This window comes from Dromiciops gliroides, chromosome 2, assembly GCF_019393635.1.
Source record: "Dromiciops gliroides isolate mDroGli1 chromosome 2, mDroGli1.pri, whole genome shotgun sequence".
Taxonomy (NCBI): domain Eukaryota; kingdom Metazoa; phylum Chordata; class Mammalia; order Microbiotheria; family Microbiotheriidae; genus Dromiciops; species Dromiciops gliroides.
The window spans coordinates 398,163,275-398,187,663 of record NC_057862.1 but is presented as its reverse complement, the minus strand read 5'-3'; the positions used below and the strand labels follow the sequence as shown (position 1 = coordinate 398,187,663).

General features: G+C 38.6%; 1 protein-coding gene across 1 annotated transcript in view; it reads right to left on the bottom strand.

Annotated features, from left to right (window-relative positions):
• Positions 1–16,407, bottom strand: part of AMFR (autocrine motility factor receptor) — a 47,719-nt gene extending 31,312 nt beyond the window's left edge. Inside the window, exons 1-2 of the mRNA XM_043983016.1 lie at positions 15,918–16,407; positions 319–411 (exon numbers count right to left, since the gene is read on the bottom strand). Coding sequence (XP_043838951.1) covers positions 319–411; positions 15,918–16,196 — 372 coding nt within the window. The 5' untranslated portion in view covers positions 16,197–16,407. The remainder of the gene's footprint in view (positions 1–318; positions 412–15,917) is intronic.
• Between the last annotated feature and the right edge of the window lie 7,982 nt (positions 16,408–24,389).

Sequence of the window (24,389 nt, the reverse complement as noted above, 5' to 3'; positions counted from 1 at the left end):
TATTTATTTTTTTGTTTGTTTTTGTGGCAATTGGGGTTAAGTGACTTGCCCAGGGTCACACAGCTAGTAAATGTTATGTGTTGGAGGCTGTATTTGAACTCAGGTCCTCCTGACTCCAGGGCCAGTGCTCTATCCACTGCGCCACCTAGCTGCCCCCAGAAAATCTTTTGAGTGATTTCTTTCATAATCTCAAATGTGACCTTTAAGAATTCATTTACCTTAAATCTCAAAAAATCACACACATACACACATATTTCTGGTTGCTAGACAGCTAGCATTACTGCTCTTTCCGTGCTGTTACACATATAAATCACTTACCTGTCTCTCACTAACTCGAAGAGGACCAAATATGACACACTGGATTAGTTTGGCCACCAACATCAAGAAACAGCAAACAGTATTTACCAAGACCTGTGCATAAGCCCAAGAGAGAAACAAATTTTACTTTTTCCTGCTGAAAAAGATATAAAGCAACAGAAAAGACTTTGTAGTAGGAAGTTCAGCCATGATTTCCAAGAAGTTGAAAATCAATTCAATTCAGTTTAGCATTTATTAAATGTCTTCTCTATGCATAAAGTACTATACACTGTGATGTAAAAATATACTGGGATGAAAAAATAAACAGTCCTGTCCTCTAAGAGCTCACCTGGTAACAGGGAAGATTAATCAGCATTTATTAAGCACCTACTATGTGCCAGCATGGGGTTAACTGCTAGTGATACCAAAAGAAAAAGTCTCCACCCTCAAGGAGCTTCCCTTCTATCAAGGGAAACAACATGGTATATATTTAAGTATATATAGAATTCCTGTAATGTAGTTTTAGGAGGGAAGGCATGAGCAACTGAGGATGATCAAAAAAAAGTCTTAATGTAGATGCTGGACCTTGAGCTGAGTCTTTAAGAAAGTAAGAGTTATGGCATGTATAAAAATAATTGCAGAACAAAAGAATCCAGTAAATATAGAGAGAGCTTTAAAAATGTGCTATGAGGAGAGAAGGAAAACATTTCTCTAAGACTAAGGAAGATTTCCTGAAGATAGCATCTGAGCTGAGTCTTTTAAGTTAAGGTGAGGGTATAAGGCAAATGAAACATTTCTAGTATTGAGAACAATAACAGAGGGAGAAGATCTATTTACAGCAAAGAATGAATAGTTAGTTCCATTTGGTTAGAAACTTGAATATATATGAGGAAGTAGTGGGAAATAATCCTGCAAAGGTGGTGGTGTTTTGTCATTTTCAGTTATGTCCAACTCTTCATGTCCCCTTTGGGGTTTTCTTGGCAAAGATACTAAATTGGTTTGCCATTTCCTTCTCCAGCTCATTTTACAGATGAGGAAACTGAGGCAAAAAGGGTTAAGTGACTTACCCAGGGTCACGCAGCTAGTATGTATCTGAGGCCATATTTGAAACCAGGTCTTCCTGAATCCAGGCCTGGCACTATCTATTGCACCACCTAGCTGCTCTGTAAAGGTACATTTATGCTATATTATAAAGTCTTAAATGCCAAGCTAAGAAGTTTCTCAATAAACAATGGCAAATAACTGATGATCTCTGGGGGTAGAGAAAAGTAGGGTGATATGATTACAGCTTTTTATAGATTAGCCAGGCAGTAAAATATATTTAGTCAACCAGGCACTGTGCCAAAACTCTGAACATACAAAAAAGGGCAAAAACATCTTTGACCTCAATGAACTTACATTATAATGGGAGAAGATAACATATATACAGAACTGATGGAGGGGCCTATGAGAAGAGAAAGCATTAGCAGCTTAGGTGACCAGAAGAGCCTATTAGAGTTGGTTAGATTTGCACTGAGTTTTGATGGTCTGGAAGGAAGTCAGGGAAAGTAAGAGGCATAGGTTAGGGGATGGAACATTCCAGGTATGGGTGACAGCAAGAAGGAAGTCACGAAGGTGAGTCAGTCAAGAAGCATTTATTAAGCATCTAATATGTGCTAGGCACTGTGCTAAGGTCTGAGGATACAAAGAAAGCTACATGGTGGATCAAAAAGAATGCTGGGCCTGGAATCAGGAGGACCTGAGTTCAAATTTGACCTCAGACACTTACTGTGTGACCTTGGGCAAGTCACTTAACATGCTTGCATCAGTTTCCTCATCTGTAAAATAGAGATAATAATAGTACATACTTTCCAGGGTTGTTGTAAGGATCAAATAAGATAATATTTGTAAATATTAACTTAGCACAATGCCTAGCACACAGTTATAACTATATAACTGTTGTTTATTATTATCGAAAGGCAAAAAACCCCTGGTTCTCAAGGAGTTCCACATTATAATGAGGGAGATAAATTAGAAATCTCAAAGGGAAGGCATTAAGGAAAGCTGGGGAAGGCTTCCTAAGGAAGGTAAGACTTCAGCTGAAACGTGAAGGAAGCCAAAGGAGATTGAGATGAAGAGAGAGTTCCAGGCATGGGAGATTGACAAAAAATGTCAGGGGTTGGGAGATGGGAGTGTTATTATGTGAGAACAACAAGTGTTATTGGATGTTGACATCCAGTTGTTGGGGGGGGGGGGTGTAAAAAGAAAATGTAAGTCGACTTGGAAAAGAGGAGGGGCCAGGTTGTAACAGGCTTTAAAAGCAAAATAGAATTTTATGTTCAACCTAGAAGCAATAGGGAGTCACTGGAGTTGACAGAATAGTGGGATGACATGGTCAGATCTGTGGCATAGTCAGAAAGATTAATTTGAAAGCTGAGTGAAAGATAGATCGTAGTGGGGAGATTTGAAGGCCAACCAGCAAGCTACTGCAATAGTCCACCAAGACGGTGGAAGTGTCAGGAGAGAATAGGGCTTAAAAATTAAAATGACAGGACCTGCCAACTAATTGGATATGGTGGGTAAGAGAGACTGAAGAGGATGACAGGTAGGTTGTGAGTATGGGTAACAGGGAGGATGGCGGTACCCTTGACAGTAATAGGAAAGCCATGAAGAGGTGAGGGCTTTGGGGAAAATTAGCTTATTTTTGGACATGTTGAGTTTAAGATGCCTACAGGACATCCAATTCAAGATGTCCAACAGGCAGCTGAAGATATGAAATGAGGTCAAGAAGTTAGGGCTAGACATGGGAGCTGAGGAGATCACCAAGTGAAAGGGAAAATGGAAGAGGGCCTAGGGCAGAGCCTTTGGAGACATGCAAAATGAGCAGAAGAGACCTGGATGAAGATCCAGCAAAGGAAACTGAGGTGTAGTCAAGACAGGTATGAGAAAGAACCAGGAGAGTAGTGCCATGAAAACACAGACAGAAGAAAACTATACAGAAGGGGTGATTGACAGTGTCAGAGATTACAGAGAAGTCAGGAAGGATGAGAATGGAGAAGATGCTGTTAGACTAGGCAGTTAAGATTTCACTGCTAACCTTGAAGAGAGTAGTTTCAGCTGAATGATGAGTCTGGAAGCCAGACTACAAAGAGTTAAGAAGAAAGTGAAAGGGGGCAGTTAGGTGGTACAGTGGATAGAGCACAGGCCCTGGAGTCAGGAGTACCTGAGTTCAAATCCGGCCTCAGACACTTAACACTTACTAGCTGTGTGACCCTGGGGGAGTCACTTAATCCCAATTGCCTCACCACCACCACCACCACCACCACCAAAAAACCATATAAATAAATAAATAAATACTTGTTAAAAAAGAAGAAGAGAGTGAAAGGAGAAGACATAGAGGTACCAATTAAAGATGGCCTTTTATTTTTTCTTCACTTATTTAGAATTTTATTTTTCCCCAATTACATGTAAAAGCAATTTTTAACATCCATTTTTAAAACTTTGTGCTCCCAAATTCTCTTCTTCCCTCCCTCCCCAATCCCCCCTAAGAACGCAAGCAATTCAATATAAATTATACGTGTCTAATCATGCATATTAGTCAGTTTGTGAAAAAAAGATTAAGGAAAAAAAACTAAAAAAATTATGTTTCCATCTGTATTCAGATACCATCAGTTCTTTCTCTGAAGATAGATCACGTTTTTCATCAGAAGTCCTTTAAAGTTGCCTTGGGTCATTGTACTATTGAGACTATAAAGATGTCCTTTTCATGGAGTTTAGTCTTAAAAGGAATAAGAGATATAGAATGACAGATCATCCTATAGATGGATGCATCAAGTGAAGGGTTTCTGAGAATGGAGGAAACATGGGCATGTTTGTAGGCAGCAGGGAAGAATCTAGAAGACAGGAAGAAAATAGAGCTAAGTGAGAGAGTAGGGAAGCTAGAGGAGGCAATCTCTTGAAAAAGGATGGAATGAGATCACTTGTGCATGTAAAAGGGTTAGCTGAAGCAAGGAGAAGGATCATCTCTTCATGTGAGACAGGTGTGAAGAAAGGCATCTAAGAAATATAAGTTGGCCAGTGCCTGCAATGTAGAATATATGGAAGAGAGTGGAGGAAAAAAAACTCAAAAAGCAGGAAGGGTGCATGTTATGAAGAAGATTTAAATGCCAAATAAAGAGTCTATATATGATACTCGAGTTAATAGGGAGTCACTGGAATTCATCCATCAGGAGGTGATATGATCAGACTTACATTTGAGAATAAACATCTTGACAGCTGAGTGGACAATGGATTGAAGCAAGAAGAGACTTGAGGCAGGAGGCCTAGTTAAAAGGACACTGTAATAGCCTGAGTGAAGGGTAGGGAAAGCCTGAACTCATTTTGTGGCTAAATGAATGGAGATATAGATATGTGATAGATGTAAAATTAGAATGGCAATATTTGGCAATGGATTGAATATGTATGGGGATAATTTAGGTTGTGAGCCTCAGTGAATGTGAGGAGGATGATGCTTTCAACAGTAATAAGGAAGTCTGGAAGACAACAGGATGAAGGGGGAATAATGAATTCTGTTTTGGACATGTTGAGTTTGAGAAGTTCCTAATAGCATTCAGCAATGCAGAACTAGAACTTAGGAGGGAAAAACTATAAATAGAGAGAGATCTGAGAATCACTAAGGAATGGGACGAGGGGCCCATGGGAAGGAAACACACCTAATTTCAGTGAGGGCTCAAAGATGGACAAGAAAGAAAAAGGTTTATGGAAATTTTAGGGAAAAGATCATTATAGAGCAGGTATTCCAAAGGGCACAGTGGAAGAGGTAAGCAGAGTTGAACTGGACAGCTGTGAGAGAATAGTAAGTTAGGGATGGGAATGAAGTTTATACACTGGCACCCAGGAGTTTAGAATTGCTCAGATGTATGTAGAATAAAATACAAAGGAGGCATCAACTAAAAGGTATGAGACTTGTCTGGACACTATTTTAATAGTGTACACATACGTAGGTGTGGCCCAAAAGTATGACTGTACTGTATGGAAAAAGAAAGGAGATAGTTGGGGGAAAAATAGAGTATTGTGAAAATAGAATGGATAGGACTCTGTAATTGGTAATGTAGGAAGTGAGGGTGTGGGGAAGAGTAAAGAGCATTTCAAGTTTTTAAGCACAAATACTTAATAAATGCTTGCTGACTTGAAATCAAAGAAATCTGGATTCAAATCCTATCTCTGAGACTACCTGCATGACCTTGAGCAATTAAATTAACTCCCATGAACTTCAGTTTCTTCCTTTGTAAAATGAGGCCCAGAAGGTCACTTCCACTTGTAGATAGATTATCCCTTAATCCTATGTAACGAACACAAGGGGAAAACTAGAAATCACTGAAAACACACACACACACACACACACACACACACACACACACACACACACACACACACACACCCACCCTACAATACAAGTGATATTTACATAGTGATTTATAACTGTTAAAGCCCTTTCCAAAGATTCTCATTAAAGTCTGACTCTGTGAGGTAAGAAATATAAATAATGCCATAGTCACATTTCACATAATCACACATTTTACAGAGGAAGAACCTGAGGTTCAAAAAGATTAAGTGATTTGACCAAGGTTATCCAGCCAATAAATGAATGAACCAAGATTGCAATCCAGGTAACTTCTGACTCCAACTCTATTGTTTTCTTCCCCTGTATTCAATTCACAAACTTGATAAAAATCAGACAGAAGGAGCTTTAAAAAAAAAAAAAAAGATTGAAATGGCATAGTATTATTGAAATACCAAAAATGGGAAAAACTCAAAGAACATAATTAAAACAACCAGGATAATGATTTTATTTAGAAAAAACACAACCATACAAATTACATGAAGGTAATTTTAACCATGTTTTAATCTATTAATTAAATTAAATCTATTGATTGATTATGCAAAAAAGGAAGCCATGCTATACTTTTTATGAGGTTATTCTTCATTCTACTGTAAAGAGAAGCAAATGACTGAAAGCAAGTTGATAGAAGGCATGTGGTTTAAGAAAGCAAGTTCTAGGCCATGTACTATTATTATAGTCAGTTCTTATTCAGTGTTCCAAAGTATCCCTATCATAGTACATAATGATATAGGACATGGTTCCCCAGAGTGAACTACTCCATGCCCTCAGGACTCTAGTGGTAGCCCAAAGGGGCTAGGGGATAGTATTTCTAGTACCATATAACTCATGAACCCAATAGGTGTTTCCTGAAATGATTATGGGTTGATTTTAATCAGTCAGACTTAGCCGCTTTTATAAAAGAGGTATTTACCATTACTAAGGACATATAGTTGTCACAAAACATCTTCCTAAAAGTCTGTGACAAGACTATCCCAACCAATACATAGAGAATCCAGGGGAACCAGGATTAGTTTAGGAAGCACAAAGTTCCTGATTACTGGAAGTCCCTTTTTCCCTTTAGAGGGGCACTCAAGAAGTCCCCCTTAGGCACGGGTAGCTTCTTAGCAGGGCTTTTTGTACAGGTATGAATCTACATACATTCAGGCCTTAGCTCCCAATGTAGACAATGCTGACTCTTGTATCCCTATGGAAAGATGAAGAGTCCAAAATCCTGAAGACCCTGAAAAACTCAAAAGGGAAGGAAGGAAAGGAGATCAACAAAAGCTGAAAGGTTGGTTCTCCTCTCTCTAGAGAAATTACTACTCAGAGGGCTAATTGGAATGCTCTCCTCTCTCTCTCCCTCTCTCCCTCTCTCCTTCTCTCTCTCTCTCTCTCTCTCTCTCTCTCTCATTTGAAGCTCACTAGGTTTTGAATATGGGTATTACAATGGTCTGTCTTTTTTATAGAAGACCAACAAGACTCGACTAAATTTCTTTAGTCAACCCTTTCAAGTTCAGTTCCTCTAAAGGCTTCTTGCACTTAATTTCAAAGTCAGACTGCAACTTGCTCTTACTTCATTGATTTTTCAACGCACATCTTCTACAACCCACCTTTACATCAATGAGATAGGGTGTTATCAAAACAAACATGTGGGAGTTGGGGGGCGGGGCAATTGAGAAAAGGTAAAGTATGGCCTGTCAACCTTCTGTCAGTTAGAAACAAAGTCACATCATTTATCAGCCTGCCCAAAACTACAAAGTGATGCTATAAGCATTAGGTGGTTATATTCCAAAAGAAATCTAAAGATGGTTATTTAGAACACAATATATATTTTCCCTGAGAAAGCTGTGGTTGTACTGGAATGATTAATAAATTTGGAGAGAGAAAAAACCCTCCAGTTTGAATTCCAGCTTGCTACTTTATTATTTGTGTGACTATGAACAAGGCATTTCTCTTCACTGTCCCCCCTCTTTTTTTTGGTGGGGCAATGGGGGTTAAGCGACTTGCCCAGGGTCACACAGCTAAGTGTCTGAGGCCATATTTGAACTCAGGAAGATTAGTCTTCCTGACTCCAGGCCTGGCACTCTAGCCACTTCACCAATTAGCTGCCCCTGCAAATATCTAATTAACCAGAATAATTCAAATATCTGAAACCACTTCCCCCAAACATGCCTCTTAAGTGAGGCAGAATAGACTATGGCAGTCTCACCTATGACCACCTGGACCAGACTGTTCAAAGCTGAGTTATTTTAATCAAAATAAATATCACATCCAAAATCCACAGCTTTCTAAATCTCTAGCCAAACTATGACAAATGTCTAAATATAAAAGGATTCTTTAAAAAGGCATCTTCTCTTCTTTGGAGCACAAACAAACCATGGATGTTATACAACACATACCAGGCCAAAAATCATGATTATAAACAAAATCTTGGCAGAAACTTTAAAGATCCTCTGATCTAAAAGTGCCATACCAGATTTACATACATTTGGGGTTGCAAAAATAGAAAATGAATGGTACTCAATGCTGCTTATGGCTTAAATAAAACTGAAAATATCTTGCCAGCAGGCAGCCGAGAGTAAGTCCCTCCCCTTCTCCAAGTCTCGAATGCCTATCCCTTCAAATGAAAGTTCTATGATCTATAAGGTGTTTCAATCCTAACATTCTAAGACTGAGAAAGTTATAGTATGATAAAACTGCAAAGGGAATCCCATGACAGTTTTATTGATACTTCCTTTCCAGTATTTCCTCTCATCCACCCAGACTTCATCTTGTAACAAAGAAAAACAATTAAGCAAAAGCAACCTTTACAGTGACAACATCTAACAGTGCATGGGGTTCTCTGTTCCTGTTTGTCCCACAACTTTCAGCAACAAGGAAAGAAGTATGATTCTGTTCTCCAGAACCACTGGGTTTTCAGTTACTCAAAGCTTGACTTTAGTGTCACTTTCATAGGCTCATAGACTTAAAAGGAGAAAAGATCTTTGAGGCCATGGAGTCCAACCCACTCATTTGGGAGATGAGGAAACTGAGGCACAGAGACGTTAAGTGACTTGCCCACAGTCACATAGCTAATAAGTGTTTGAGGAAAGATTCAAATTCTTCTGACTTCAAGTTCAGTACTCCTTTCACTGTCATCACACTGCCCATGCCCACTCACAAAAAAAGAAAGAAAGAAAAAACTTGTCACGGTTGACAAAGGCAGTATGGGGGGGAGGGGGAAGAAGAAGCAAGGGCAGGGGGAGAGACTATATCCAAGGTATTTTTGACTCAGACTGGTTCTCTACCCATGATGCCTCATTTACATTTGTGTAGTCATTGTGGATATCGTTATCCTGATTCTGCTTATTTCATTTTGCAAGTTCATACACGTTCTCATATGTTTTCTTAATTCCTCATAGCCATCATTTCTTATTGCACAATATTTCATTATACTAATTTTCCACAGTTCCTTTAAACATTCCCCAATACACGGGCACCTACTTGGTTTTCAGTTTTTGGCTGTCACAGAATATTGTGGTATAAGGCTTTTCTTTTTCTTCCTTGGAGGAAAATATCCAGTAGTGGAATTGCTGGGTCAAAAAGTATGAACAGTTTAGTCACTTTCCTTGCATAGTGCCTAGCACATACTAAATGGTTACTGACTTGATAATTCAAGATTATTTTCCAGAATGTCAGGAAGAATTTACAGTTCCACCAATAGGTCATTAGTGTGCTTCACTCCCACAGCTAGTTTCAGTTTTGGTCATATTTGCCATTTTGCAGAGTATGAGGGAGAGAGAGAAGGCAGTAGGTACCAGACAAGTCAATCTGCCACCACAACCTTGACCACCTACTCTCGGATATTGATGAACAGTCCAGGACCTGAGCCAAAGATCCTTGGGATGAGCAGAGCTTCTTGCCCAGTACCCTCAGTCATCATCCTGGGAAGCAACCCTTGTGAAGATGCAGCTGGACTACTGCTCCTACAGGGGCTACAGCAACATCTTTGGAAGACCCCAAAATGAAAGTCCTTGTTACCAAAGTCTTTAGCACTGGCAAACAGTCCAACACCAGAAACCGATATGATTTTATCAATGGAAAGGCATTAAAGAAGAGGCATTACCATCTATTTTGCCACTGCATCCCAAGGACCATGGGACTTTTCCATATGACTTCAGGCAGCTAGATGGCACAGTGGATAGAGTGCTGGACCTGGAGTCAGTAACACGAGTTCAAACACAGTCTCAGACATTTACTAGCTGTGTGATGCTGGGTAAGTCACTTAACCTTTGTTTGCCTCAGTTTCCTTAACTGTAAAAATGGGGATGATAATAGCACTTATCTCATGGGGTTGTTGTAAGGATCAAATGAGATAATATGTGTTAAGTGCTGAGTACTATTTGGCACAGAGTAGGTACTATATCAAGCTAGCTATTATCATTATTGTCATTATTATAAATATATATATATATATATTTGGTGATGCAATTGGGGTTAAGTGACTTGCCCAGGGTCACACAGCTATTAAGTGTCAAGTGTCTGAGGCTGGATTTGAACTCAGGTCCTCCTGACTCCAGGGCCGGTGCTCTATCCACTTTGCCAGCTAGCTGCCCCATAAATATTATTCTTGACTTGCAGCTGGAACCTTCCATGTGTTGTCTCCCCCATCAGAATATGAGTTCCTGAGAACAGGAAGGTACTGTCTTACTTTCCTATTTGTATTCCCAGGGCTTAGCACAGTACTTTGCACACAGTAAGTGCATAATAAAAACTTTCTTCATTCATTCATTTCATGCCATGTATCAAGTCCTACTCAATAAACTCCAGCAGTTTCATGTTACTTCCAAAATTACTTCAAAATATGTCATATTAAATCCTCTCCTTGGCTTTTAAAATCCTTCACAGACAACCCCTTCCTACCACTCCAGTCTTTGTACACTTTGCTCCCCTCCTGCTTGCTGTTTCTCACAGATGGTACTCCATGTCCTTATACTGGTCACCTCCTTTGCCCAGAATGCTCTCCTTTCCTGACTTCCTTCAAGAAAGTTCAAATTTTGCAGGAGGCCTTTCATGTTCATCTCATTGCTAGTACCTTCCCTTTGAGATGACCTTCCATTTACAGTTTATACCATGTGTGTACAATTTTTAAAAGTTGTCTTCTCCATGAGAATGGGAGCTCCTTGAAGAGAGACCATGGTTTTACCTTCCTTAGCATAGTGCTTTGGCATGTTTATAATGGCTGGCATTTACACAAGAATTTTAAGATTTGCAAAACACTTTACAAATGTTATTTCATTTGATCCTCACAATAACTCTGGGAAACAGGTTATCCCTATTTTACAATTGAGGAAACTGAGGCAGCCCTTTTGGGCTACCATTAGAGTCCGAAGGGCATGGAGTAGTTGATATACTACTGATGAGAAGTCCAAAATCTTGCAGACTCTGCAAAACTCAAAAGGTTAGAAAGGAAGGAAAGGAGACCAAGGATGAAGCCCAGGGTCATACCATTATTAAGTATCTGAAGATAGATTTTTAACTCAGGTCTTACATGACTCCAAGCCTACTGTTCTATCCACTGCACTAACTAGTTGCTTATAGGTGCTTAATAAATTCTTGTCAACTAGCTAAGGTGAAACTTAAGGTTTTTTTTTAATTTCACATTATTATTTATGTAAAACATTCTTTTTACTGGCTCTAGGTCTTAAATTTGTGTCAATTCCCCATATATCTTAGCCATAAAAGTCTAATAATTTGTCAAGAATGTCTGATATGATTTTTCAGAAGTTTCCCTTCTTAGTCTATCTGCATTGATTGTGCTTATGTAACCCTGTATGGTTAAAAATTCTCCCCCTAGGTAGAGTTGGGAAAGGTAACTCTCCTTCATACTCTTCCAATTTTCTATGTTACCTTTGGTACATAGTTCATTCTACTTTTCCCATTGTTTCCCTTATTTTATTATTTTATCATTTTGTCTGGTTTTATAAATTATCCTTTTACTAGTCTGATTGGCATGACAGTACATTTGTAAACTAATTTAGTACCATCATTTTTATTTTACTGGCATGGCTCAACAACTAAGGATTGAATAGCTCTTATTTAAGTCTTCATTTGTATAGTGTTTTTTGTGTTTGGGTTTTTTTGATGAGGCAGTTGGGGTTAAGTGACTTGCCCAGGGTCACACAGCTAGTAAGTGTCAAGTGTTTGAGGCTACATTTGAACTCAGGTCCTCCTGAATCCAGGGCCGGCATAGTGTTTTGTAATTTTACTTGGGAGTCTTAAGTATGTTAGGTTAGCTTAACTCCCAGATATTTTCTATCTTAAAACGTATTTTAGGGTCCTACAGGATGAAAAGGGATATCTTAAATAGTACTTTAAGTATTATTTTAAAGAATTTAAAATACTTCTACTTACTTCCACATGTGAATTATAAACCACTTAATGAACTTTTAATTTTTGTAAAAAAAAGAAAGAAAGAAATAACAAGGCTCTTAGATTGCTCTTCAAACAACAACAAAAAATTTTCCCTTGGGCATTTCATAATAGAATTAGCTAAATAAATGTTTCTAAGGAACCCCAAATGTGTTGGACAAATGCCAATGAGTATAATGTAGTAGAAAACGTAATGACTTTGAGATTAGAAAACCTAGATTTTCGTCTCAGTTCTGTTACTACAATGTGACCCTGGGCAAGTCACCTCACCACTCTAGCCCTCAAATAAAGGGCTTGGGCTAGATTATATATAATGAAGGCCTTTTATGCCTACTTCCCTTTGGATAGGTATCAAATCAGCAGTTTTCTATGAGACAGGACCAGTTAACAGGAAAAGGAAAGGGGGTACTAACCCATTTATCCAAATTACTACTGCATAACTGTATTTATGGCAAACTAAAACTCAGCAAACAAAGAGATAAAAATATATTTGTGAGCTTGTGATATATGATTATAGCATGTGGAATTATTTCATGGAACCATAGATTAGGAAATTTTTTTTGTTTCCTAATAACAAAATTTAAGTCCAAAAAGTGATTTGCCTTTCACTAAAGTCTTGTGTTTGAACAACTATTCTTCTGCTCATTCATGCATCAAAGAGTCCTAAAGAATCAGAAATACTTTTCCTATATTATAGCAATGGCAATATTCTTCCTTATCCTTCTGAAAATGGGCATTCCTAGGTCACTAGAAGTATTTAGATTTACATGTACTCTCCCCCAAAAGAGTGTAGGAAAAATTTCCTTCTTTATTTCTAAATTATTTACCCACATGTACTTATTATTTCTGTGTCATCATTATCACAATTATTTTCTCTTAGGTATCCTTGCTTCCAAGCAAGTAGTCACATTTGTTTTCAATATCCACCCCAAATTTTTGAAATTTGTGAATATTCAATACTAGGACATTTTAAAAGGAAAATTTCTAGATGTATTTTAGAATTTTACTTTTTAGTTTTATTTTTATGCCTTTCTTTTTCCTGTAAGTTTCCCCTTAAAGCTTCTACCAAAACTGCATCTTTCCATTCATTGGTTTCATATTTTAAAGTATAAATTGTGTCCTTTTCTCAATATTTTTCAGGCCATCATCCATAAATTACAGAGGAAAGGAAAGAGAAAAAATAGATCATAAATGTAATATACCTAGAAAAAACCCTGCAGAATTAAAAATACTCGAACAATTTTTAGTTGGGCTGGTAGAATAGGATACAGAAGGTCTTGAAAAAATACTATAATGTCAAATTAATGGAAGAGTAGGGTTAAGAGAAATGAATCTGAAAATGTGATAGTGCCTATTACCTTTATGGAAGGGAAAATTAGGCAATACAAAATACTACATGATAGCAGCTGAAATTAGGGATCACTGAAAACCAATGGAGGGAAAACCGATAGTAAAACAGAAGAATAAGAGAACAAGTCAAACAAGTCATTACTCTAAGAACCATGAAGCCTCACCTTGCTGTATTTAGGGTTCCATGCCATAGATATCTTATAAAGACAAGCAATTTATTATAAGACATATTTTATACACTTCAATAATGCAAACTCCCCTGGGATAGGATCTTAGGAAGAACTGCATTATACAAAATTTTTCTCAACCCAGAACAATATTACGATAAGGTTCTTGTGCATTACAAAACAGGTAAGGAATAAAAGGGATAAGAGATGAAAAATTAAGGCAAGCACAAATAAATCTGTAAGAAGGTAAGAGAAACCTACTAAGTCAAGATTAATGCAAAGAAATATGAGAAACAGGGAAGAGAAAGTAGAAAAAGTCGACTAAGAAATGAAAAATATCTCAGCATATAAAAGACATGTAAACCTCATGAGGCATCTACCAAAAAAGCAGACAGAAAAAATGAGGGGGGAGGGAAGAATAACTCACACACAAAAAAAACCCTAGGCTTTATCTAATATTTTATCAATGTATTTTAGACTACTGCAAGCTCAACAGCAAGTCTGTAAGAAGAAACTCCTAGGTAAAATCATTAAACAATACTAGTGGCTGTTATATAAGCACAATAGCTACTCATCAAAAACTTATTTATAGCTAATGTTTTAAGGGAAAAAATCATATATCAAAGACATTATAACCTAAAAGAATTGCCAAACTCCATTCTTCCCATTTAAAGTAAGCACTTTTCAAACTAAACAAAGTGAAAAAAAATTAACTTCCCTTGGATGAGATGAGTTCTTTCCTCACTTCTTTCCTAAAAATAACATGCTGCTACAGAGTATCAGACAAAAGGAGTGAAAACCCTTTAGAGCTAAATGGAACAAATGGGCCCCAATATAAGAGGTGTAGAAATTTCACTTATCTTGCATATATCCCAAAATTTGAAAGTCAGGAGAATTTTAATTTAATAATAACAAGAACTCTTAAAATCTACTCAAGTTTATAAATCTCACCACTTCCTGCTGAAACAATGGTATTAATTTGAACAAACTGCACACATTTCTGTGATTTTGGGTATCTGTTTAAGTCAACCAGAGGTTGAGTGATGACTAAATTGACAAAGCCTCAAATCCTGGAGTAACTTTACTCAGTGCTGTATGATTTACATGAGAAACATTCAGTTGTCTTTGTTTATATGGTTAAAACACACACACACACACACACACACACAAACTTCTTTAGATTCAAACTGTTGGTTGGTACAATATTATTTCCTCAGAAAGGACAAATCACATAGAAATATGTCCCTCTTTTAGACTTCCTAATGGCCTTCTCGATCTTAATCCCTTTCTCGGCCGACTTTCCAGCACAAGCTATATTCTGAAAGTGTTTGTTGCCTACATCTGGATATTGGCTGAATGGTTAAATAAAGGCAGAAAACAAAAGATGCGAACAGGTTCTTGCTAGACAGCAATAAAAGAGAAGAGCACGATGTTTTGATGAGACAGAAAATGGGTCCTATTTATACCAAAATAAGGAAGCCCAAACTCAAGTCTAAAATTTTTCATCCATCAAAACTCTTAACATCTTTTCTTCCTTGACTCTGGGAAGTTCATTAATATAGTTATTCTACTGAGAACCTCTTAAATTCATGCTCCTTAAAAAAATCCCAAAATGTGGCTGATCGCAAGGGGGAAAAAATTCCCATCCACATATGGAAGCACTAAATTTGGAGTAAGAGGAGGTGGATTCAAATTCTGTCCCTAATTTACTATCTCTGTGACCACAGGTACGTCGCTTTCCCTTAGTGAACCTCAGTCTCCTCATTTGTCATATTAAGAAGTTGGATCTAGACGATCTCAAAAGTCCTCTCCAGTCCTAATGACAGGTGACCTGTGACCCCTAGGTTCATAAACTTCCTCGACACTGCCCACCATGAAATTCTGCTTCTTTCCTGGGAGTGAGTGTAGAGAGTTTGGGGGGATTATCCTTACGTACTCAAAGCCCTCCTTTTTAGGGGCGCTCTTCAGGATCCCCTAAAACAGGGTTTCTTAAAACTTTTTCAAACTCGCGACCCCTTTTCGCCCGAGAAATTTTTAGGCGACCACGGGTATATGTGTACATAAAATACGTGTACATAACCTTTTACTGTTGCCAAATTTTTCGCGACTCCCACATTCGTTACGCGACCCCATTTGAAGTATCGATCCACAGTTTAGGAAGCTAGGCCCTAAAACATGAAGGCTTCTTCCCCGCAGGTCCCTGTGCCCCATAGAGGCCAGTTTCCTCCAGCTCAGGTGCCCCTCGCCCGGCCTCGGCCCCACTCGGGCTTCCCTGCGTGCGCCCGCCCCCCAGCCGCCCTCCTCCTCCGCACGGCCCCGCACCCACTCACCCACACGAAGAGGCTATCGGACAGCAGGTACTGGGCCACATCTCCGGCCCGGGGGCCCCCGGGGCCCGGCTGGGCGCCAGGCGGCGGCGGCTGGGGCGGCGGCGGCTGCTGCTGAGATGTGAGCGCCTCGGGATCTCCTGGGCCGGCGCCGGCGCCTGGCTCGGGCTGGCTGAGGGCGCGATAGGCGCTCACGATGGTGCCCAGCAGCGCCAGGCCGCTGAGGCCAGTGTAAGTGCGGAGGCTGGGCCAGGGGAAGCGCTCCAGGAAGAGCAGTGGCATGGCTGCCGGGATGGCGGCCCTGAGCCCCGGGCCTCGCCTCGCAAGCCCCGGAGCTGCCTCCCTTCCTCCTTCCCTCCCGCGCAACCTCCTCCAAACGACGGTGGCAGCGGCGGCGACAGCGACAGCGCTCCTCGGCTCCTCGCCGCTCGCTCCCGTTCCCGCTACTGCCCCTGCCGGCGCGGAAGAGCCTCGGCCACGGGGTCGGCGGCCACCCTCCCCCCCCCCGCCGCGGGGCGGGACCCGGCGGGCCTCTGGCCCTCTCCTGGGCCGCTCCGCTCCGCGGAGCCCGGAGCCGTCCGCTACTAGGCTGGGTCTGAAGGCGGCGCCGCGGACCCTCCCTCCTCCGCCTCCTGAAATCATAAACCCCAGAGGGCAGGACGGGAGATGGCAAGAGCCAAAATAGCTCCAGGAAAACTAGCCGCGAGAAGAACCCTGGGGTAGCTCAGGCTCCCCCTTGCTTTACAGAGGCGGCAAATGAGGCCCAGAGAAACGTAGTGACGGCTCCACGGCAGCGCGGTGCGGGTGGGGTGTATGACAAGAGCCGAGATCTGACTAGGTCCACCGGATTCCCGGCCCAGGCCAGCCTCGTCACGCCGGGGTCCGTTCGGGCGCAGCCCGCGTCCTGGGGTTTTGGCAGTCCGGGTCAGCACCCCGCGAAGTCTCCCCAAGAAGCTGCGGTTGCTGAGTGGTTAGCCTCCCTTCCCACTTTTTTCTTTTTTCAAACCTTTTTCGAAATTATTTTGAAAACTCCTGTCTCACACTTTAAGTTCAGAAAGATTCCATCTCAATGCAAACTAACGTTTTTTTAAAAAGTCGAAAGTTGCCGGGCACAACAGAAATGAGGTGGCTATGGCGCCACAGCATCTGAGTTCAAGTTCCTCTTCAGACACTTCCTTTCTTGTGACCCTGGGCAAGTTACTTTGCCTCCCTCGGCCTTCTTTCTTAATCTGTAAAATGAAGATAACAATAGCACCTACATTAAAGGGTTACTCTGACTAAAGCACAATTATTATTATTAGGATCATGGATTAAAAGCTGTCTAAAACTTTAGGGATCAAGAGAGCTTGGGGGGGGGCAACTAGGTGGCTAAGTGGATAAAGCACCGGCCCTGGATTCAGGAGGACCTGAGTTCAAATTCGACCTCAGACACTTGACACTTAACTAGCTGTGTGACCTTGGGCAAGTCACTTAACCCCAATTGCCTCACCCCCCCCCAAAAAAAAAAGAGCCTGGGGGGCAACTAGGAGTGCCAGACCTAGAATTTTCTTCCTGAATTCAAATCCGACTTCGGACATTTAGTATCTGTGTGGCCCTGGGCAAGTTACTTAACCTCGTTTACCTCAGTTTCCTCATCTGTAAAAATGAGCAGAAGAAAATGGCAAAGCACTGGTATCTTTGCCAAGAAAACCCCAAAGGGGACGTGAAGAGTTGGACTCAACAGAAACAATTAAAAAACAGTACTTGGCTTATAAATGCTTAAATCCTTTTTTCATTCACTCAACTGATGCACACTGAAGAGAAACAACTATTTGTGCAAAGAACTTGGTATAGCAAAAAAGGAATTTAACTTGTGAAGACCTAAGAACCCTCATCAATCACAAAACACCACTCCCAAGTAATGATTCATTGTAACTGAGGAATGAGATACATTTTCCTACACAACCCATTATAACACAAATTTACTTAGCTTTAATGGTATTTGTTGCCAAAGAGGGTTTTTATTATCAAGGAACATGGGAAAAAATTGATACAAAAAAAAGGTATCAGTAAAAAAAAAAAACTTTAAAAACACTTTAGAAAGCTAATTCAGAAGTGATTATATGGCAAAGAATTTAAAATCCAAGGAATGCCCATCAATAGGGGAATGGCTAAACAAATTGTGGTATATGAATGTAATGGAATACTATTGTGCTGTAAGAAAGGATGAGCAGGAGGAGTTCAGAGAAACCTGGAAGAACTTATATGAACTGATGCTGAGAGGAGCAGAACCAGGAGAACACTGTACACCGTAACAGCAACATTGTGATGAACAATGGGGATAGACTTGCTCTTCTCAGCAGTGCAACAATCCAAAACAGTTTCAAAGAACTAGTGATAGAAAATATACTCAACATCCAGAAAAAAAGAATTGTGGCATGCAGATTGAATCATACTGTTTCTACTTTTGGACTGTTTTGTTTGAGGTTTTTCCTTTGTGCTCTGATTTTTCTTTCACAAGATGATTAATGTAGAAATATGTTTGATGTGACTGTACATATATAACCTATACCAGACTGCTTTCCATCTTGGGGAGGAGGGAGGGAAGAGGAGGGGGGATAAAAGAAAAAATTAGAACTAAAAATCCAGTGTAAACAAATGTTGAAACCTATCCTTTTATGTAATATGTAACTGAAAAATACTAAATTTTTTTAAAAAAGAAGTGAATATAGAGAAGGGCTATGTTGGGATTATCATGTTAAATGGCATTTTATTTTATTTTATTTTTTGGTGAGGCAATTGGGGTTGACTTGCCCAGGGTCACACAGCTAGTGTTAGGTGTCTGAGGCCCTGCCAGTGTCCTATCTACTGCGCCACCTAGCTGCCCCCTAAATGTCATTTTAAAACAAACTTTAATACATTTCTGGTTCCATAACCAATCCCCACTTTATCACCTTTGTGTGTGTGTGTGTGTATATATATATATTCCCCCCCAATCATTTTTTTTTCCAGTGGAGCTACACTGTCATTTTAAATTATTTTGAATAACTACCCAGAAAAACAGGCAGTATGCAGTAGTGGAGAGAGCCACTTTAGGTGAATTTAGGCAACATTAAGCCCTCCTGCCCTCAATTTTATCATCAAGGAGAGGTTGGACTAGAGGTTTAAAGTATTGGCCAAATGTAAATCCTATGGCCTAGCTTAATACCTGTTTGTTGAAGTGAATTCCCCAACAGTCAGTTATTCCTTGGGCTTTTTAGCAGAGTACTTTAAAAAAAAGGTGCTTATAAACAAATTACATAATTTCATCTCTGGGCTAATTACTCAGTCACCATTGCATTGGCCTCACTCCATCATGAAGAGGACTTCTTTTTTGCTCTCTCCAATGTTTACACACTGCAGTGTTTCTATCCCCATAAACTGAGAGGAAAAATGGCAGGATCCAAGACCATTTGATTTAAAAGCTAAATACATAGCTGTTAAGTCAAGTTAAGAAAATTACTTGATTCAGTCTAGCAAGGCCTAGTTTTTAAAAAGCAGCTAAGGGAATAGTGTTATGAGTTGTAAGGAACTCTGGCCTCTAGTCTAACTCTTATTTTTACAGATGTGGAAACTAAAGCCTAAAAAGGAGGAATAACTTCCACAGTTATAACCAAAATTTGAACTCAGGTGCTCTGAGTTCAAACCCAGTAAGAGTAGGCCTCTTTTTACTATACTACATTGTTTTTTATTGAATTCCTCAAAATAAGTTAGAAAGATAATCTTTTAAAAGAGTTAATTTTTTCTTACTTCAGGAAAAATATAAACTCTGGTACTAATTTAAAAATCATATAAATTCTCTATACTGGCTGTGTGAACCTGGGCAAATCACATAAACTTTCTTCTAGGTGTCTCTAAGACTTATCAGTTGCCAACCTGCATGAAATCACAGGTACAGTCCGATCTTAAACCCTAACAAGATCCAAACCACAATGAATTTAGTAATGGGAGATGTTCCCAAAAGGCTTAAGATGATACTTTACAATTTTAAGTAAAGGAAATGCTGTCAAGTACTTTCAGTTTAATAATACCTATCACACTACTATTCTATTCTTTAAAATACCAAGTGATGCATCCATCTTTCCCTGATTTTAAAAATTGCAGTTTGTAAGCTCCAACTCCTCTCTCTATATATTTAGCTTTAAACAAATTCTACTCCCCACCTAGAATAAAATTTGTGTTGAGAATAGCATTCTATTTCTCAAGTACCTATTTTGCAAAGAGATTGACCTTTCTGAACATTATGTAGAATTAGTTTAAACGGTTAAAATATTTTACAAGTGGGTACATATTAATTTAACTTTAAACATCAGAACTTAATGAACCTTTGCCCTTGGAGTTAACCAAAAATGGCAGAATTTCTATTGGCATAAAGAGGTTAAGTATATACATAGGGATCTGTTCCTAAACATTCACAGAATCTCTTTGTTTTAAATGATTTTTATTTCAAATGACAAAGGGAACAGCAATGGTCTTTTGGACTAAGCTTTTACATTCCATATATAAAAATAAAACCAGAACTTGTTTCTTTTACACATTTTCTAAAAACTCAGTACACCATGTAGCCACTGATGCCAAACTAAAGATGGGCACGTATTTCCCTTTATAGTACCTAACTGCATTTCCCCCCATGGCTTAACATACTAACAGGGCACATTCTTCCCTACTTGCTATTCCACTTTTACAATGCACTGTCACTAAAACACAAACTATTTATACATAGTAGTACTAGCTTTTAGCAGTCAGGTTTCAAGCAGTTTCTCAGAAAAAACACTGGTCAAGAAGTTGAAGTGACTTGCAAATGCCATTGTTATTATTATGGGGGGGGGGTAAGGCAATTGGGGTTAAGTAACTTGCCCAGGGTCACACAGCTATTAAGTGTTGTGTCTGAGGCCTGATTTGAACTCAGGTCCTCCTGACTCCAGGGCCCGTGCTCTATTCACCAAGCCACCTAGCTGCCCCAAATGCCATTATTATTAAAATGGACTTTATTGACCAATTCAAAATATTTTTTTTGGTCCTTTAATCTTTCAATGATTCAGGCAAGCACCATGAGTCCAATTAAATTCAATCAAATAATGATTAAGTGATGAGAAACAACCAGAACTATGAAACATATTCTATTATAAAATGCAGAGATGGCATTACTAAAGACTTCTTTCAACTTTCTTTGGCAAAACACACAATGCAGCAAGCTTTCCTGAAGCTGTCTTGGGGATCAGTACAATTTGTTCCAACCATTATTAACTACTAAAAATGTTCAAACTTACAAAATCAGGTATGCAAAAGCTACACCATGGATATGATTTCAGGGACACTAGTGCATATGAGACTAAATATTTTAAAAAACAACTAGAAACTGAAATATCTACTGTGAGGACCAAATTCTTCACTTTTCTAAGTTTAGCTATCAAACAGATTGACTTGTTAGTTTCTGTCATTTGGAAAGCCTCATATTTCCTCATCTAAGACTGAAAAGTACAAATCCACTAAGTAAATTAAGTTACACTCTCCATGTACAATGCTCAAATGTTTAAATTTTACTTAAAAGTCCCATAACAAAATAATGGCAAGACATAGGGATGGCAAAGTAATTTATGATGGAAAATTTTCTCCATCTACTTTAAACTTGGCATTTTCCAATTGGTATTATCATACCACATTTTAATTACTTAATATATTAAGTCTTAGTGCTTCTAAGCTTTAGGAGCCTGAAGACTTTTGAAGTCTAGTTTGTAGTGGTTTATTTTGTGTGTGTGTGTGTGTGTGAGGCAATTGGGGTTAAGTGACTTGCCCAGGGTCACACAGCTAGTAAGTGTCAAGTGTCTGAGGCCAGATTTGAACTCAGGTCCTCCTGACTCCAGGGCCATGCTCTATCCACTGCGCCACCTAGCTGCCCCATGTACTGGTTTATTTTTGTAATCAAATAGATTCATACATAATAAAAATTGGGCCATATAAAAAGATTGTTTTAACACAGAAGAGATTTTAAGGCAAATGGATATAGATTTTACATTTTCCTCCCCAGTCTATTGAATACTTTAATGCTATTCTGAATTCACTGTTCGATAATGATTATCACAGCCAGAAATACTCAAATTTTCTTTGAATATTCAAAGTGAATAGTACTATATGTCGCAGTTTTAAACAAGGAATCTTTTTTACCTGCTAGGTGCTCAGTAAATACTTTACAAATGACTATCAGTGAATAGAAACTTGTTGAACTGGCCCATTAATAAACCTTATTAAATAAATTTTAAATTAGCATTTAATATATGCAAAGAACATGCACTTCACTGTTATTAGTTTACATATCATGGGGACTTGGTGAATAATGCTCAGAAAATTTTATATTACATTACTTTAATGGGGGAATATGCCTGATTTTATTTTCCTGTAGATCTGTTGCTTTTAAAGGGAGATGAAAATATCTGCAAAAACTGGAAAAGCATAAGAAAGGACTTGATTGTGACTACCTATGTTAACTGTTGTCACTACTCACATGGTATCAAGTAAGTTTAGAGGCAGAGGGGGGAAAATGAGTCCAATCAATTAAATTATAATTTTATATAACTTGAATGACTACTCTCAACTACTAGGACACAATTTAACCCCATTTCACCAAAGCTAAATTCATTATTCAGTCCAGGTGGCAAAAAGTCCAGGATTATGTAATACAGTTCAGGGAATTCAATGTTTTTTTTTTTTTTTTTTTGCTGCTTAGCCTCTCATGTAAAGATGACTGTGTTCACTGAAGGGCTAAACTGTAGCCAGAATCCCACCTTGTCACACAGGTAGGTGATTACTTGGTAAACGCTGAAGGTATGAAGAACACAACTGGGCTAGAAGCAACCCCCATACCCCCCCAAAAAAATTTCACCAAGTTTTGGGGTTTTTTTGATGAAAAAACAAAACAAAACCAACCCCACCCCATATATCAGACACACACAAAGAATTGCTCCATCTCTGATCCTCAAAAAGCACATCAAGAAAGGCCCAGGTGAGTTCACACATAGTTTCCCTTGCAGAAGCAAGTACACTGTTATTCATAGGAAAGTGTAGTTTGCAATTTTGTACACCACAGGTATTGAAAAGGGGGTAAGACTACACTGCCTGTGAAATAAGACCAGGTAGACATAAAGCAATTAGCTGTATGGTTTTCCAAACCAAATTTCCCCCAACTTCCTGGACAGGGCTATTACAAAAAGTCACATTCATGACATAGTGATGCCATCTAAAAGCCAGTCCAATAACTCCCCCGAATGACTAATTAAACAGATGAATGGCACCATCTCATCATAATAGCAAATAAATATAATCAAGGTTTTCAGGTGATATTCCATTCTATAAAAGCATATAAGCATGGCCTCAACCCAATTCAATAGCATTTTTCTGAAAAATTAGTATTTCATTTTAAGCAAAAAGGAAATAAAAATGCACTGCTTTTCAACTGGAGACTAGAGAATTTAGGAATAGTACTTAATTCCCACATCTGGGATTATTTAGCAGAGAATTACTGTACTAAGTATCATAGATAATTAAGGACCCAAGAGAACTCATTTATAAGATCAATTTACTGCTGTATATTGATTTTATACCTAATTATATAAACTTTAAGCTATCAGTTATTAAAATTAGATCGATTCCTTTCCATTAAAGCCTATCATCAATAATTTCTATATTAAAACTTTAATTATACAGACAGCCTAAAAAAGCAGTTATTATTAATTGGTATATGGGGAAATTCCTGCACTCATAAAATTTTTCCAAATAAATTTAAAGTTAGCTTCTGCCCTTTCTTAACTGCTAAATTAATTTTTATTACTACAGAAATATTTTGAATAAAGTTTTCAGTGTTAATATATCCATGACTATGTTCTTACAAATTTACACATTTATGAAGTTATACCTATCTCAGAGCACCAAAACACCCAGTGAATAAAGCCATGAAAAACCTTCATTTTAAAGGGTGTCAACTAACCATTACAGATCAATGTTTTTACTAAAGATTTTAAAATAATCTGGAAAGACAGGCCCATAATGAATGGCATATTTTTGTATTAAACAAATTATCACAACATACAGACTTACCTTTCGATTAAATAAAAAACTAGAATAGTCTCTCATTTTAGACCACTATTATCTTGACTTTGAAACATGGTTTCCCCAATTTCCAAGTCAAATTTTGAGGGTCCCTACTTTTTTGAAGAATCCTTGGACTCTTATGTGAGGAGACCTAGATCTCAGAAGTAACTGAAGGATCTCATCATCACCTTTTCTAAAACATGATTATGCTTAAAGAACATTCACGATGATATCACAAGGACCACTGTACTTAGGTAAACTAAATCTGCAGCTTCTCACTAATAACCACCAGCCTAAAAGGAAATATTATGATCCTTACCTGTAAGGATTTAAAAGAAAGATTTAATATAAAGTAAAAAATGCAAATAGAGA